The following is a 14,770-nucleotide window of genomic DNA, read 5'->3' on the forward strand; positions in this document are numbered from 1 at the left end:
ACTTTAACACTATAATCCTACATATGTTTAGTTTTTGTTGTGTGATCAGATATTTAATTTCAGAACATATTTGTGTAGAACATACACAATCAGTATAATTAATTTTATGCAATGAATTTTAATTATTATTTTTTGTGGCCCTCAAGAATAAACATTCAGTTCATTCAATATTGGCTTTCCTCAAAAATGTCTGCAAAATTGGTTGGAGTTTTACAGCTACCTTGGGTTTTCAGGTTTTCAATCACTTACAAATATGCCAACTTGGATTTATCCAGTCAAAAATATTTTTAATGTTTAGCCCAATTTCAAAATCATCTTGAAAAAAGTAACCTCAAAATTTAAGAAGCACTTTACTAAATTAGAAAGATTTACAGAGAAATAAATATTAAAAGGTTTATAAGGAGAATAAAATTCCATGATCAAAATTAAAGGTTATTACTAGTTTGTCAAAGGTTTTCCTATTTCTGAATATCTGAAATTTCACTACAGTATTACGATAACAATGAAAACTACTCGAAAGATGCTGTAAAAAGATGCTGCCCCAAGAGGATTTGATTTCACCATTTTAGAGAAGAGACTTAATCTAATCTTATCAGATCTTGAAAGATAGGACATCTATTTTAATTGCAGTCTTACCTAATCTTAACCTAAATTTAACAGTCAATTGGTCCCTGTTCCACTATGCAGACTTTGTATAGCTACAAAAGATTCCAAACAGCTAAGATCAGAAAGAACAAATCTTGAAAAAATAATTCAAGAGCTGCAAACAAAGTGTGTGAATATAGAAGAAGAGAAGTATGATGCTGTAGGAAAGGTCCGAGACAGCATGCAACTCATAGAAGAAGCTAATCTCCAGAAGAGTCAGGTGATTAATTTATTGTATATGTTTGTGGAATAACTGCTTTGAACTTAATTAAATTAATCTATTTTCTGTTAAACACAAATAGCTGTATCATTAGGCTTGACCTACCTTTGGTAGGAAGTTTTTACTAGAATATGACCCATTCTTTCCAATTCTAGGCAATGCTATCAGAGAAACAAAAAGAAGAGGAAATTGAAAATATGAAACAAGCAGTTTCTCAGCTACTTCAAAATGCTGTTTTAATAACTAGGAAAGAAGTAAGCAGTCATGCTTAAAACTTACTTTCTACACATTTTGTTCTTGTAAATTAATAATACTGATAGTTACTTTGAAAGCTAAATATGTGAAAGTTATCTCAGTTGAAATATGCACCTTTTGTCTGTAGATAATTCAGGTAATTTTGTTAATGGTCCTTTGTTATTGGGAGAAGAAATTATTTCTCCCAATAAACTATAGGTGTTACAGTCCATGTAATTCAGCAGGCAGAACAAGAATTGTTGGACACATTCTACTTCAACACCCCCCCCCCCAAGAGACTTGCAGACTGCTTTAGTGGGGCAGGTTAGAAATGTGGTTGCTAAAAATCCCAGCTCACTGCAAGTCACTATGTCTGATTTTCTGGAATACCCCTAACATCTTCAACAGGTTTTTCAAATGCCTTGAGTAGCAGGTTCAAAGGGTTGGAGGAGCTGTTTGAAAGAGGAGATGGAGAATGCTTGTGCCCTTCCAGTTATGGACACCTATATCTGGACATTGCTTAGCTCTGGAAGTTTTATATATAAAGCTATACTGATAATTAGCATATTTCTTCTTAGTATATTGCAGCCACTTGTACTCCTAAAAGTGTATTATATAATCAAGTAAGAAAATATCATTGGACATGGAATAATACACCTTTTTTAAAAAAAAATAGGTAGAAAATGAGAGGAAACGATACAATATTCAAATTTCACACTTAGCAGAAGAACTTACTGCACTTCAGATGGTAAGTTATACATTTTGCTTAAATTAACTACCTAAAGTAGCCCCCAGGTGAGATAGGCAGCAAATAAATTTAACAAAAAAATACAAGTTTACATTTTGATCTTTTTTTTCTATGTTGATTTTCATCAAGGAAAAATAAGCATTTAAAATTCAGTGCCACAAAGCAATACCCAGTTTCACTACTTCAGTTTGTTCAGGAAAAAAAATCTTCCGTATCTTAAGCATTCACAATTTCATTAAATGTAATGATAAAAATACTTTTTCATGTGGGATGCTACTATTTGGAAGAGCAGATACAAAAGAGATAATATACCTTACTTGTTAAACCTCTGGATAAAATAAACACATCATCAAGCTTTGTGGTTATTCGTAAAAAACACGGCTTACAAATGTTTTGTTCAAATAGCATATTTAACATATCTTATACCTTTTTAAAAAGAGAAGTAGAGATACGTGATGGTTCCAGACTTCACTTTTAGGAAATGCTATGGGAATCAGGGAAGAGATCTAAATCCCTCTTTTGCTGAACATGTGGTTTGAAGGAAATTACTCTGAAATATAACTTGAAAATTACAAAACCACCTAACTTAATCCTGTATTACTCCAGTGCAGATAATATAGAAAGAGGTTAAAGGTAAAATACAGAAAGATAAAGGAAGTTTACAGTAAATGAAATTTGTGGCAATTTCATAGGCCATAGATTAGGTACATATTAATACTTGAGTACAGGCTTCATTATTTATCCTGATTTTGTTTGCTACGTACACCTACAGTTATATGTCACTTACTGATTTCTAAAAGATATATTCTATTATTGCTTTATAGGAATGTGGAGAAAAGCAAAGCCAACTAGAACAAGCTATTAGAGAAAAGCGAGCAGTTGAAGAAGAACTAGAGAAGGCAAAAAAAAATTTCTTTTCCACCATTTTCATGCATTAATGTTATAATGTACACGCTAATAAGTATGTAATTTTTAGGGTGTAGAAATATTAACCTTGGTCACATGAGACAGACTGAAAAGAATCAAAGCACTCACATCATTTAGATATGAATACAAATGTGCTGCCATGAAAAAAGTGCTTGGGCATTGTACCAGCAGAAGTTGACTTAATGTCATGTAATGCTGTTCAGTATTTTTTTACCCAAATAACTTGAGCTGAAAGAAAAACAAATTGCCTATGACTCGTGAAACTCACAAAAGCCTCTCTACAAGGTAGAATGGCTAAAACTCAGATCAAACTTACTTAAATCAGTAAAAATGAACTAAGAAAGGAAGATCTGTGAAAAGATCAGATCATCAGTTCTCATATGAGGACCCAGATTGTTGGGGGCAATTAAGCTGACTTTGTAATAATGCCGCTTGGGTGTGTGTGTGTGTGTGTGTGTGAAAGCCCTAATAAGCAGGCATATATATAAAATGAAGGCTACTGCTAAGCTTGTAAGCCACCCTGAGTCTTCGGAGAAGGGCGGGATATAAATGGAATTAAAATAAAATTTAAAAAAATAAAAATATAACAATGTTAATTAAAAGCAATTATACTAATAATAAGATGATAACACAATACAGTCAGTGGAAAGCATGGTGAAACAAGTATAGGTTCTTTAACAACCAAAGTCCTTTTAGAAACCAGAGTTACGATAGTGCTAAACAAGCGATGGTTATAACCAGTCTTCAAAGTTTTGACCATCCCAGCCGCAGTCACATGATTGCAATCTGTTTGGCAACTGGATCACACTTATGAAGCTTGCAGTATCTTGTGGTCATGTGATCTCAATTTTTAATCTTCTCTGCCACCTTTCTACAAGCAAAGTCAATGGGGAAACCAGTAGGGAAGGTGGCAAGTTGCTTGGGTAAGTCTCTTCCAACAGTGCACCCTTTTCCAGCCTCTCTGCACTCATGCTCAGTCCACACCTTCACCAGCTGTTCATCTTCCCCAAGCTTTGCTGAACTTACACCACACCTTCCCACCACTTGTGCACCCTCCTCCACCTGGCACCAGCCATCCCAAGTCTTGCTGGGATGTAACATATCTCCCCATCAGCCACTTACTGTTCACTACCCCTGCATTTTGTGCCTCTGCCACTCATGCACCCTCCCTGGCCACTTGGACACCATTGCATGTCCTCCACCCCCAGCAGCAACCACCCCAAGCTCTGCCATATTTGCACTACATTGTGCCTCCCTGCTTACCTGCTCACCCTTCCTACTCTCATTTTCATGCCAGTCCTCACCTGCCACTTATACACTTGCCCACTAAACAGTTACCCCAAGTCCTGCCACACTTACTGTGCCGTCTCAAAACCCACACACCCCTTTGCTTCCTTTCCCATCCTATAGCAGCCATTTACCTCCCCACTGTCTTCCCCACTGATTTCGTTTGTTGGAAGCTTATAGGAGGTTATGAGAAGATGCTCACTTAACAACTCCCAGACCTCATTTAACAGTTGCCATTACTAATTAAAAGCAATTATACTAATAATTGCTTACATTACATTGCGCCTTATGACCTCATTGCTTAGTGACAGAAATTCTGGTCCCAATCACCACCATAACTCAAGGTGTACCTGTAGAATGTTTGGTGGATCAAAACTAATACAATAATGAAATCTTTCTTCAGATATGATAGTCATAATGAAATGATTAACCACTTTCTAAGTTTTGCGCATTAATTGATTTGTCAAAGCAGGGATTTTACTGGAACATTGGAATCATATCCTGGTTTAAATTCCTCTTTCAGGTGTACCGTGAAGGTAGAGGAAATGAAGCTGATTATAGAAAACTAGAAGAGCTTTACCAGAGATGTCTGAATGCTGAACGTACAAAAGATGACCTTTATCTTAGTTTGCAAACAACACAAAACAAAATTAAGCAAATGGAACTGAAGTAAGTAATGAACATAGGCTGCAAACTCATATCTGTTTTATTTCCATTTTTTCCTCTGGAGACTTTTGACCAGAGTTTTATATACTTGAATTTGTATTGGAATTTTACTTTTAAAATTTACACTGATGTAATTATTAAAAAGATTTGGACAATGGAAATATACATTTTTTGTTTACTTCAGTTTGTTAAAGTTGTTTATAATCCATCATTCAAAGTAAAACTCCTCCCAAACTGATTTAGAAAATAAGCTATAATTAAAATGCAAATAAATTGAATTTAGCAACAAACAGATTTCTTAAGTCCTTTCATACTGGGAGCTGGGGTCTATTTGGGAAGCTTTGGAGATAATTTTTACCTGTCTTCTGAAGCACTTTTTAATGTTTTCCATCTTCTTATGCAAGCAGTTCCTGAAGTATCTTATAAGACGTGGTTTATAAAAAGTGGACTAAGAGATGTGCTACTTTACTATGTCTGTATCACTTGAAGCTTAGGAGTAACTTGGAAGAAGTATTCCTGAAATGGAAAAGAGTTCAGAAACCTTGACAATCAGAAGCAGTTTGCTTTGTGACTTTGTAGAATCAGTCTAGCTCAGTAGTTAGATTAGAAGAAGTTGGAGGAAAGTTAAGTGAAAGCTACTTACTTAAGCCCTCAAAGATCAAGTTAAACTCTTGGCTTTTATTTTTAATGACTGTTGGTCTATCAGCAAGTTGGCTATGTCTCATCTACTTGCCAACTCTGGTAGCTCAATGACTACCAAATCTAGTCCCATTAAAACAGTTGGAAGCAAAAGTCAGAGTTTCGAAATATAGCCCTGCCAAAGAACTGCAGAGACATCACTGCACAATGAAAATTGTTCCTGCTTAGGTAGGCATGGAAGGTATGCAGAAAAACGTTTGGTTGTTTTCTTGGCATTGAAGTGGGAGATGAGGGAGAGTTAAAAATGAAAATAAAGGAAATGAAATAGCACAAGTATACAGGTGAAACTCGAAAAATTAGAATATCGTGCAAAAGTTCATTTATTACTAATATATGAGATAGACTCATTACATGCAAAGCAAGATAGTTCAAGCCGTGATTTGTCATAATTGTGATGATTATGGCTTACAGCTCATGAAAACCCCAAATCCACAATCTCAGAAAATTAGAATATTGTGAAAAGGTGCAATATTCTAGGCTCAAAGTGTCCCACTCTAATCAGCTAATTAAGCCATAACACCTGCAAAGGGTTCCTGAGCCTTTAAATGGTCTCTCAGTCTGGTTCAGTAGGAATCACAATCATGGGGAAGACTGCTGACCTGACAGTTGTGCAGAAAACCATCACTGACACCCTCCATAAGGAGGGAAAGCCTCAAAAGGTAATTGCAAAAGAAGTTGGATGTTCCCAAAGTGCTGTATCAAAGCACATTAATAGAAAGTTATGTGGAAGGGGAAAGTGTGGAAGAAAAAGGTTCACAAGCAGCAGGGATGAAAGCAGCCTGGAGAGGATTGTCAGGAAAAGGCCATTCAAAAGTGTTGGGGACTTTCACAAGGAGTGGACTGAGGCTGGAGTCAGTGCATCAAGAGCCACCACACACAGACGGATCCTGGACAGGGGCTTCAAATGTCGTATTCCTCTTGTCAAGCTGCTCCTGAACAACAAACAGCGTCTGAAGCATCTTACCTGGGCTAAAGAAAAACAGACCTGGTCTGTTGCTCAGTGGTCCAAAGTCCTCTTTTCTGATGAGAGCAACTTTTGCATCTCATTTGGAAACCGAGGACCCAGAGTCTGGAGGAAGAATGGAGAGGCACACACTGCAAGATGCTTGAAGTCCAGTGTGAAGTTTCCACATTCTGTGTTGATTTGGGGAGCCATGTCGTCTGCTGGTGTTGGTCCACTGTGCTTCATTAAGTCCAGGGTCAACGCAGCCGTCTACCAGGAGATTTTGGAGCACTTCATGCTTCCTTCCGCAGACGAGCTTTATGGGGATGCTGACTTCATTTTCCAGCAGGACTTGGCACCTGCCCACACTGCCAAAAGCACCAAAACCTGGTTCAATGATCGTGGGATTACTGTGCTTGATTGGCCAGCAAACTCGCCTGACCTGAACCCCATAGAGAATCTATGGGGCATTGCCAAGAGAAAGATGAGAGACATGAGACCGAACAATGCAGAAGAGCTGAAGGCCGCTATTGAAGCATCCTGGTCTTCCATAACACCTCAGCAGTGCCACAGGCTGATAGCTTCCATGCCACGCCGCATTGAGGCAGTAATTGCTGTAAAAGGGGCCCAAACCAAGTATTGAGTACATATGCATGCTTCTACTTTTCAGAGGTCTGATATTGTTCTATGTACACTCCTTGTTTTATTGATTGCATGTAATATTCTAATTTTCTGAGATTGTGGATTTGGGGTTTTCATGAGCTGTAAGCCATAATCATCACAATTATGACAAATCACAGCTTGAACTATCTTGCTTTGCATGTAATGAGTCTATCTCATATATTAGTTTCCCCTTTTAAGTTGCATTACTGAAATAAATGAACTTTTGCACGATATTCTAATTTTTCGAGTTTCACCTGTATGTTGTCTCTGCTTCCTCTTGGTTTTGTTCCTTCCTCATATATTGTTTACTTTGATATTCTGTCTACTCTCTTTTTACAGCTGCAACATGATTTTTTTCTATATTGTTTGTAGCCATAATTGTTTTTAAGCAGTATATTGGGGGGAGGGGGTGCTCACCAGAAGGTAATAGACAGGGCCAGAATAAAAACTGAGTATGATTTGATTATTTTTACAGTTTGTTTACATTTAAATATGGTTGACAATAATTACTCTCCAATCAAGTATTAATTTCTTCTCTTATAATAAGGTAAACTTGGTAGACTTGTGGATATCTCTCAGAGCCATACTGAAGGCTTGGCTCAAAAGTTGAAAAGTGAAAGATAGTGTCGGAATTTAATGTCAACAGAATGGCCACAAAAAAGTCACAATGTGTCAATATTTGTATGCTTTCAAGTCAGCTCTTGATTCCTAGTGATGCCAGGACTAATCCCTGCAGTTTTCTTGGCAAGATTCCTTAAGTGGTTTACAATTGTCTGAGGTAACTGTTCAAAGCTAGCTTTGTGCCTAAGGTGTGATTAGAACTCAGTCTCCAGTTTCTAGCCTTGTACTTTAATCACTACATCAAACTAGCTCTCAGAGTTTGAATACATCACCCTTACTATATCAGTGAAAAGTAGTTTAGCAGTGCTCATTAACTGGCCTGTTTCTGTTGGAAAAGAGTGGACAAAACAATTTACCTACAGGATGCTATGAGGTATTTGCACTTTTCACTGGTACAGTTACTTATGTTTGGTCAAGTATTGACTCTTCATTGGAAGGATCTGAAGCCCTTTCATTTCATTTTTGATGTGTGCCGTTGTGCCCACAGTAAAAATGACAATAAAGATTATCTTATCTGGGATTCATCATTGGCTTGAGACTGAAGAAATAGATAGGTAAACTGCTTGTGATGGGGTATGGGTGGAGATACTGTTTCTGCAGTAGCTTTGTTACTTCCTGTATGGGCAATTAGAGTTGGTGGTGGTAGGAGAAAAGACATCAACCTGTTGTTTGCTTTCTTGTGAGGTGCTGGAGCATTCTGATCTCTTTTACTTACTCCTTAACATTGTTATGAAACTACTAGAAATCATCAGTTTGGGATGAAATATTATCAATATGTTAGTGATACCCAATTATACAATCATCAGGCTAAATAAGAAATGTAGTAGAGATCTTCACCCAGGCTGTGGACCTTATGATTGTCAAAATAAGCTTATAAGATGAATATTTTTGACTCTTGACAGTACTGCATTTCCACTGAAAAAGCAGACCTGTAGCTTAGAGGTTGCCCTGGACTCACAGCTACTACAGATAAGGAGGAGAACCTTTGCGGTACAGAAGCCTTGAGAACAGTAACTCACATTCACATCATTTCAAGTTAGATTACTTTATATGAGGCTTCCTTTGAAAAGGCACTTCAAAACTGAAGTTAGTGCAAAATGTGGCAACCTACAGCCTGGCAAGAGAGAACCATATCATGCCAGTTTGGTTCTTTTTTCTGATAGGTTTATGGGTACAATTCAAATTGTTAATATAAACTATGAAGCCCTAAATGGCTTGACTCCCAAGTTATCTCCAGAGGTGCTTCTTTAAGTAGAACTAGCCTATCTAGTCCATTCCTCTCAAAAGCTTAATGCTTAATACTTCCCCTCTATTCAAAAGGTGGGAGGGAAACAGAAGTCATGCTTCTGATTGCTGCTTTTCCTTCAATCGTTAAACTGCCAGCATGATGGCATTCAGGTAGACAATAGTGCAGTCTTTCAAAGAACTTTTGAAAATTAATTATTACCACTAGGTTTAGATGTGACATTGGTAATTGTCAACATGTTTTTTTAGTTTATTAATTAATATATGTTTTACTCTTTTATATCTGTAAACTATGCAACTTACACTAGACTATGGTAGCATATGCACATACATTCTAAATAAATACATTTATGTTCAGTGCTTGCTGAGGGTTACTTAAAATACTTCTGATTCTCCTGAGTAAAAAAAGGAAACAAAATGCCAAATATTACTATATTTAATGTAGCCTAAAGTCTATGTGATTTCAAGACATGTTTTTTATTAAAGAGTTTTAAAACAAAATTTTACAATACATATCCCCAAAACCCACCCACCCCAAACCACCCCCTTCCCCCCCACTTCCCAGAGCTGAATACAGGGTTATAGATATAATAATCATATTCTAACTAAAATTATCCATTATAAAATTAACCAAATTCATAATGTGCTTTAACTCCCCTTTAACATAGATACAAATTATTAAAAACATAATAATAATAACTTAAACAAAAATATAATCAATACTAATACTAAAATTAATAACAATATCCCTCTAAAATCTACTCATAAGCTAAATGGAACTTTTTAGTCCCATATTTGTTCTGAATATAATCTATCCATCTTCTCCAAACTGAAATATATCTTTCTTGTGAATGATCCTTCAAATAAGCAGAAATCTTAGACATTTCTGCAAGATTCGATACTTTAAGTACCCATTCTTCTATAGTAGGCAAACTATCCTTCTTCCAGTATTGTCCCACCAGTAACCATGCTGCTGTTATCAAATTCAACATCAGATTGGTTTCTTTAGTATCACAATCTACAACAATACCCAATAAAAACAATTGTGGAGAAAACTTTATCTTTCTCTTAAAAATCTTTTGAATGTTCCACCAAAGTTTAATCCAAAAAGCTTTTATATTTCTACAAGTCCACCACATATGAAACTAGGTGGCATCTAAACTACCACATCTCCAGCATTTAGACTGTAGGTTAGGATACATGTTAGACAACTTTTTGGGATCCAAATGCCATCTATAAAACATTTTATAAAAATTTTCTCTTAAATTTTGAGCCTGAGTAAATTTAACATTTCTAACCCAGATTACCTCCCAAATATCCAACGGAATTGGTTCCTGGATATTTTGTGCCCACTTTATCATACAATCTTTAACTAATTCCGTTTCTGAATCCAATTCAATTAAAACATTATATATCCTCTTTATATGCGCACGATTTAAATCTCTAATTTGTTTCACTAAGTTTTCATCTGTAGTTGTGATGCCAACCTTCTGATCCAGCTTCCACCTAGCTTTCAATTGGGTATATTGAAACCAAAAGTAACTTAGGTTTTCTTGTTTTAACTCATCTAATGATTTAAGTTGCCAGTTATTCCCTTCCAATCTAAGTAATTCCTTATAGGAAAACATATCCAAACTCACTCCCATAGTACGCCTTCTATCGCGTGTCCGGGAATTCCCCAAATTGGTATTTTATAATTTAACTTATAATAATACGTTTTACAGACACGCAGCAAGGCACTTCTAAGAATATGAGATTTAAAAGCCCTGTCCACCTTTTTATCATAAAGCAAATATGCCTGCCATCCATAAACCAACTCCCAACCCTCAAGGTGAAGTATTCTTTTATTAGTTAAATTAAGCCAATCGTTAACTTTTCAAAACATGTTTTAAACTGACCATACAAAGTGTAATTCACTTTAAGATATGAAGAAGAGAGAGGCCGTTGTCAAGAAAATATGTGCAAGCTGCAAAGTATTCTGGATTCTGAAAGGGAGAAATGTGGAGCTATAAGTGAAGAGCGCTTAAAGCTGCAACAAGGGAATGAACAGCTTCAAAAAGAAATGGAAAACTTGAAAAAGCTCACAATGGAAGCACAACACACTGCAAAATTAAAGGTATTTTTTTAATATAATACTTCAGAATTGATGCAAGTTGTTTGGATTTGAATCTGCAAGGAACAAGACAGTATTACCTCACAACCTCTTTTAAAAATGAATCCAAATTGACTTTTACAATGATATCAGAAACTATTGTAATCAATCTAGAAATGTAAGCAAGACAGTCCTAGAATTGCCAGTGAAGAATAGAATAGAATAGGAGAGGAGAGGATGAAGTCTTCTAGTCCAACCCCCTGTCCATTCAGAACAAATCCAATCTCTTCTTTAAAAACCTCCAATAATGGAACACCCACAACTTCTGAAGGGAAGCTATTCATTGTTTTGTTTAATTGTTCTCACTGTTAGGAAATTTCTCTTTAGTTCTGTGTTGAAAACTCTTTGATAAGTTTCCATCTGTTACTTCTTATCTTGCCCTATCTTTGGAGAATAGATTGTTCCCCTCTTCTTAGTGACAGCCTCTCAAATATTGGAAGACTGCGTTCATGTCACCCCTAGAGATACCAGCTCTTGCAACCATTCATCATATGTTCCAGCCTCCATCCCCCTAATCATCTGTGTTGCTCTTCTCTACACTTTATTTATTTTTCATTTTTTGTATTAACTTTCCATCTCCCTCTTTTTTATATTGTGATAACCAGAACTGGACACAAAATTCCAAGTGTTGTCTTACCAAGGCAGTATATAGCGGTACTAATACTTCACATGATCTCGATACTATTTCTCTGTTGATGCAACCTAGGACTGCACTGCCTTTTTTTGCATCTGCTGGCTCATACTTATGTCATTGTCTACTGGAGTCCTAGATCCTTCTCACAGTTACTGCTGTTGAGCCAGAAACCGCCTATTCTATATCTGTGCAAAGAGGAGTGGGACAAAATTCCTCCTGAGATGTGTGCAAACCTGGTGTCCCAACTACAAGAAACGTCTGACCTCTGTGATTGTCAACAAGAGTTTTGCCCCCAAGGTCTAAGTCACGTTTTGCTAAGGAGTCAAATATTAATTTCACTCATTAAAATGCAGATCAACTTTTTTGAAATGTGGTTTTTTTATTTCTTTGTTGTTATTCTGTCTCTCATTGTTAAAATAAACCTACCATTAAAATTGTAGACTGATCGTATCTTTGTCAGTGAGCAAACGTACAAAATCAGCAGGGGATCAAATAGTTTTTTTCCCTCACTGTATCTTCTAAAGTGTTGGCTATTCCCACTAGCTAGGTGTAGTCTCCAGATTTGATGATTTCCCCTTCTATCTCATCAAAATTGTTTATGAAAATGTTAAAGAATACTGAACCTAAGACAGAACCTTGGGGTACCCCACTATATACTTTCCTTCATATAGATTAGTAGATGTATTTTCATTTAGGACTATATGTTGAATATGGTTTGTCAACCAGTTTTGAATCCATCTGATGGTTATGCTATCCCACATTTTTCTGTCTTACCAAGAAGTAGGTTGTGGTCTACTTTGTCAAATGCCATACTGAAGTCCAAGTGTACTATGTCCATAGCATTTTGCTGGTACACTAATTTAGTCACTTTGACAAAGAATGCAATAAGATTTGTTTGATATTATCTGTTTTTGACAAAGCTTCTTTTAATAGCTTTGCTTGCTTCTAGATCTTTGCAGATCCAGTGCTTGATTATATTTTCCAGGATCTTCCCAGGTATTGATGCCAGACCAATTGGTCCATGGTTTCCTGGATCCATTTTTTTCTCTTTTTCTGAAGATGGGAACAACATCAGCTCTTTTCCAGTCTTCTGGTAGTTCCCTGGTTTTCCAGGATTTTTGAAAGATATGGTTCAGTTGTTCCAAGATCACATCTGCCAGCTTTCTCAGAATTCTGGGATATAATCCATCTGGTCCTGGTGATTTGAACTCATCTAGGTGTTGTCTTACCATTTTCTTGAATATTTTGACTTGTATTCCTAGTCTGTCATTTACAGTTCTGCTTTCAACAGGTTGGGCTATTTTTTCTTTTGCATGAAGACAGATGCAAAGAATGATTTAAGCATTTCCTTCCTGCTGCCCGTCACTTCCTTGCCATCTTCTCTCACTATTGACATTGTTCCAAGAGAATAGAAGCATTAATAGATAGCTTTATGATTCAGACTTCTATATGATATATTGCTTTTCTCTTTTAAATCTTTTCCATTGGTTTTCTTCTTGGTTTTGTTACATATATAAAGGACGGGACTCTTTTGATATTAGTTTTAAATATTCTGTTATAATCTCTTTTGGTTCCCCAGTTGCTCCCCGGCTTGACTTTTGTTCTGTAAACTGTTGTCTCCCTTCTTTTTGTAGTTCAGGTTTGCACATATTCATACTTCAATAATAGACAATAGTTGGCTGAAATCATAAAGTCTTTTAGGATAAAGATGTGAGGGTGAGTGTTGCAAAGATAAACTGGAGTTTCAAATAAAAATGAGCAGAGTAAAAGATTAAAGATACACAAATCTAGAAATCCTTATTAACTTCTATGGATGACCATAGAATAACAGTTATTTTTTTCTAACAGATAAGTACAATGGAGAATGAACATTTATTAAAAGAACATGGCTTTGAAATTCGACTGAAAGAGATGGAAGATGTAAATCAAAACTCAGTAACTGAGCTTAGACGCCTGTTGATGGCTCAACAAAAAGCAACAAATCGCTGGAAGGAAGAAACAAAGAAAATAACAGAAATAACTGAATCCAGAATAAATACTCTAAAGTAAGGTGTTTTTTTTCTTTGACATTTTTAAATAATCTAGATATTGTATGTGGATTGATTACAAAAAAGAAAAAAATCAAGAAAGGATAATATATTATTATGCTTGCACCTGTTCAGATTTTAATATTACTTAATTTATTAAAATCCTGCAACAGTAGGAAAAAAAGTGAATCACAAATAAGTCTGAGCATGAGAGATAAAGATATAAACTATATATCAAATGTCTCATGAACAAACAATATTACAGTACAAAGAGGGGAAAACCCCTTATTCTAGTGATTATTTACTGGTTCCAAATCAAGACCATATATTCTGGTATTCTGAAGTAAAATAGTGCTACATTATAAAGTGAAGTATGCTACATTATAAAATATTAACTATGAGAATGGGTAAGAATTTGAAACTTGTAATCAGGATTTTGGAATATATCCATACGTGTTGATTTTAAAGGGCCTCAGTCACCGAGATAAATAGACAAATTATTACACAGAGGAAATGGGTACTGAATTAAGTCTGTGAATTGCAAAGGACTGTCTTTAATACTAACTTTTCATGAATCAGTGACAATAATGTAGGTAATCCTCAACTTGGAACCACAACTGACACAAAAATTTCCATTGCTAGGCATGACAGTTACATGAGTTCTGGCCCATTTTACAACCTTTCCTGTCACAGTTGTTAAGTGGATCACTGCAGTTAAGTTAGTAAAAAATTTGTTAAGTGAATATACCTTCCCCATTGACTACTTGTCAGAAGGTTGCAAAAGGTGATCATATGACCCAGAGACACTGCAACCATCATAAATATATGCCAGTTGCTAAACATATGTAGATTGATCACATGACCATGGGGATGCCACAGTGGTTGTATGTATGAAAAACAGTCATAAGGCACTTTTTTCAGTGCCATAACTTTGAAATGTCATTAAACAAATAGTTATTACAGGACTTCCTGTAATAACAAGATTCTGACTGTCTTTTCTCCTTTCCTATGAACACTGTTTTCCCAGCCTAGTTATTCCTTCTCATAATTATGCTCATT

General features: G+C 35.9%; 2 protein-coding genes across 2 annotated transcripts in view; one reads left to right on the top strand and one right to left on the bottom strand.

Moving 5' to 3' along the window:
- SCLT1 (sodium channel and clathrin linker 1) overlaps positions 1–14,770 on the top strand; it is a 36,172-nt gene that overhangs the window by 9,704 nt on the left and 11,698 nt on the right. Inside the window, exons 12-18 of the mRNA XM_081333073.1 lie at positions 688–865; positions 1,021–1,119; positions 1,776–1,847; positions 2,672–2,746; positions 4,585–4,730; positions 10,822–11,014; positions 13,533–13,729. Of these exons, the coding sequence (XP_081189199.1) occupies positions 688–865; positions 1,021–1,119; positions 1,776–1,847; positions 2,672–2,746; positions 4,585–4,730; positions 10,822–11,014; positions 13,533–13,729 (960 nt within the window). The remainder of the gene's footprint in view (positions 1–687; positions 866–1,020; positions 1,120–1,775; positions 1,848–2,671; positions 2,747–4,584; positions 4,731–10,821; positions 11,015–13,532; positions 13,730–14,770) is intronic.
- JADE1 (jade family PHD finger 1) overlaps positions 987–14,770 on the bottom strand; it is an 89,864-nt gene continuing 76,080 nt past the window's right edge. The window contains exon 13 of the transcript XR_014027143.1: positions 987–1,026. The gene's annotated coding sequence lies outside the window, so the exon portion shown is untranslated. The remainder of the gene's footprint in view (positions 1,027–14,770) is intronic.

Source organism: Vipera berus (genome assembly GCF_964194415.1).
Source record: "Vipera berus genome assembly, chromosome: 7".
NCBI classification, from domain to species: Eukaryota; Metazoa; Chordata; class Lepidosauria; order Squamata; family Viperidae; genus Vipera; species Vipera berus.